At 54.8% G+C, this 2,745-nt stretch overlaps 1 protein-coding gene across 1 annotated transcript; it reads left to right on the forward strand.

The window, feature by feature from the left end:
• Nucleotides 1-546: 546 nt before the first annotated feature.
• S1PR4 (sphingosine-1-phosphate receptor 4) lies at nucleotides 547-2,449 on the forward strand. Its single transcript, XM_009982701.2, has one exon. The coding sequence runs from the start codon at nucleotides 547-549 to the stop codon at nucleotides 1,771-1,773; it is 1,227 nt and encodes a 408-aa protein (XP_009981003.1). The 3' UTR covers nucleotides 1,774-2,449.
• The last annotated feature ends 296 nt before the right edge of the window (nucleotides 2,450-2,745 follow it).

Below are 2,745 nucleotides of genomic sequence, written 5' to 3' on the forward strand. Positions count from 1 at the left end.
ACGCCACAAAAGGCAAAGCATTTAGTGTCTCAGGCTGTCTGGATGCTCTTACTAGCATTTGGCTTTGTTCAGCCCAACAAACCCTACCCATCAAGGTGAGCGGTGTTACCTCTTCCGACCCAGCCTGCCCTGACTCGACAAGGGACCTGACACATTATTTCATTCATGTCCCACCTTCACAATCACAGCAAAGCTGAGAATAGCCAGACCCTTACTGAGAAATGATGAGAGCTGTTAGAAACGATGTCAATATTCTAGCTCACAACAGGAAACTTTATTAAACAACAGGAAGCCCATCCTCATGCACGGACTTACAAAACACCTCACCCTCTTCTCCCCTTGCTCTTTCAGTGCCGCGAGACTGGCAGACAGGGCTCTAACTCTCATCTCCATGCTGGGTAGAGCTGCTGGGATCAGAGCCAGTCCTGTGTGACAAGAGTCTCACAGCTGTCTCCAGCCCTCAAACAGAGGGTCTGCTCTGCTCCAGACCCTACCTCAACCCTTGGTCCATCGTGCATCCCTTGGCTGCTGACCTAGGCTCAGAAGATGGATGGTCCAGAGCTTAGCTGGCTGGTGAATCGCTCCCTTCCCCTTCCACCGGGCTTTGCTCAATATCCTGAGCTCAGACTTGACCTGCTCGACAGGAAAGGTTCCTGCCTGCAGCTGGCTGCCATGAGGAATGTGAACATTATCCTGCAGCACTACAACTTCACAGGCAAGCTGACCAACCGGCAGTCTGGGGATGAGGGCATGGGTCTCATCCACACAACCTTTGCCATCATCAGCTGCATCATCATCCTGGAGAACCTACTTGTGCTGCTGGCCATCCTGCGGTGCCTGCGAGCCCGCCGCTGGGTCTACTCCTGCATTGCCAGCATCACTGTGAGTGACCTGCTTGCAGGAATTGCCTACCTTTCTAATCTCTGCCTCTCGGGCAAGAAGACCTTCCAGCTTTCACCTCAGCTCTGGTTCCTGCGGGAAGGCATCCTCTTCATCGCGCTGGCTGCCTCCACCTTCAGCTTGCTTGTGACTGCCATCGAGCGCTACAGTGCCATGGTAAGGCCGATAGCTGAGAATGAAGCCAGCAAGACGCTGCGCTTACGCAGCCTGATCATTTCCTGCTGGCTGCTGGCCTTTATCATTGGACTGCTTCCACTGCTGGGCTGGAACTGTCTGTGCGACTTCAATGCCTGCTCTGTACTCCTGCCTCTCTACTCCAAGAACTACATCCTTTTCTCCGTAGTCATGTTCAGCATCATCCTCCTGGGGATCATCGGCCTCTACATCTCCATCTTCCAGCTGGTCCAGGCCAGCTCTAAGCAAACCAGTTCTCGGCACAGCCGCAAACGGTCCCTGCGCTTGCTCAAGACTGTGCTAATGATCCTGGGTGCCTTCATCATCTGCTGGAGCCCCCTCTTTGTCCTGTTGCTCTTTGATGTCTTCTGTGAGACCCAGACCTGCACACACCTCCACAGCCTGGACTGGACCTTGGCTCTGGCCATGCTTAACTCAGGTGTTAACCCCATCATTTACTCCCTCCGGAGTGTAGAGGTGCGCCGTGCTGTGGGCAGCCTGCTCTGCTGCTGCTGTGTCAGGGTTGGGCTTTGCAAGCCTGGGAACTGCTTGGTCATCACGGACATCAACTCTGGCTCATCCACAGAGAGCTCCCTGCGCTACCGGGAGAGCTTTCGCAGCTCTGTAGCACTGAACGCCCGGCCCAGAGCACCCCTCTCCAGCAACTCCAGCATGATGAGCAATCTCCCCAGCCTCTGAGAGACCATGGGGAGAGCAAGAGATGCCAGACAGCCCACCAGGACATCATGCTAGCCTAGAAGAACTGCAGCCTAACTGCAGCTCAGGCTGACCAGGTGCAGCCCCACCCTAGTTGTTAACTGTGGCCAGGCTTTCCAGTCCTTTCAGACTAGGATGTTGCTTCAGTGTGGGTGCAGCATAGAGGCGGGCATTGCTCCCAGGATGGGAGTGAAGGATATGGGCACATTTTGGAATTGATGCTCTGCTGAGACAACTGCTGTGCCTAGGTTATAAGTGGACACTGCTCTGCATGTGCATGTATGTAGATGCTGTACAAGTTGTGCACGGACACAGCCTAGCTGGCAGCAGCAATCAAATTTTCCATGGGCAGGCAGATAGCTGTGCTGCATGAGGTTGATGGGGGTAACTGCTCCTGGGGCAAGGCTGGCTAGAGCCAGCAGAGGCTTTTGCAGGGCTTGGAGACCTTTGCAGCAGGGCTGGTAAGGCTCAAGCAGCCCTAGCAGCTCCTGAGGAGCCAACAGAACATGTAGAATGCCCACTGGCACAGGGAAGGGAAGGGAAGGCAGGGGACACAGCAACACCCACATGCCAGGCCTACGGGTTGCAGAAGCTCTTCGGGGTCAGGCTTCATCCCTGGTGCTGAGGACTGTTGTGTGCTATGGAAAATGGCTGGCTTCAGCATAGTCCCATTCCTGCCTGGGTCTGATAGACACCCAGTGGGGCTCAGAAGGCACTGCCAGCCTGTGCCTCTCATTCCTGCTCTTCTATTCCCTATCCAAGTGAAAAGCCGGAGCGGCACCCAGATGCCTCCTCTCCCCTGCAAGGAGGCAAAAGCCACCCAAGAGCTGGGGAGGAGAAGCTCCTGATGACTTAAAACCTACTGGCCCAGCCTCTCAGCAGGTGGTACTGAGCTTCCAGCCCGTATGTTTGCAATAAATCCAGATGATAAGAACGCCCCTGTTTGGTTGATTT

The sequence above is a fragment of the Tauraco erythrolophus genome, chromosome 28 (assembly GCF_009769465.1).
Source record: "Tauraco erythrolophus isolate bTauEry1 chromosome 28, bTauEry1.pri, whole genome shotgun sequence".
Classification (NCBI taxonomy): Eukaryota; Metazoa; Chordata; class Aves; order Musophagiformes; family Musophagidae; genus Tauraco; species Tauraco erythrolophus.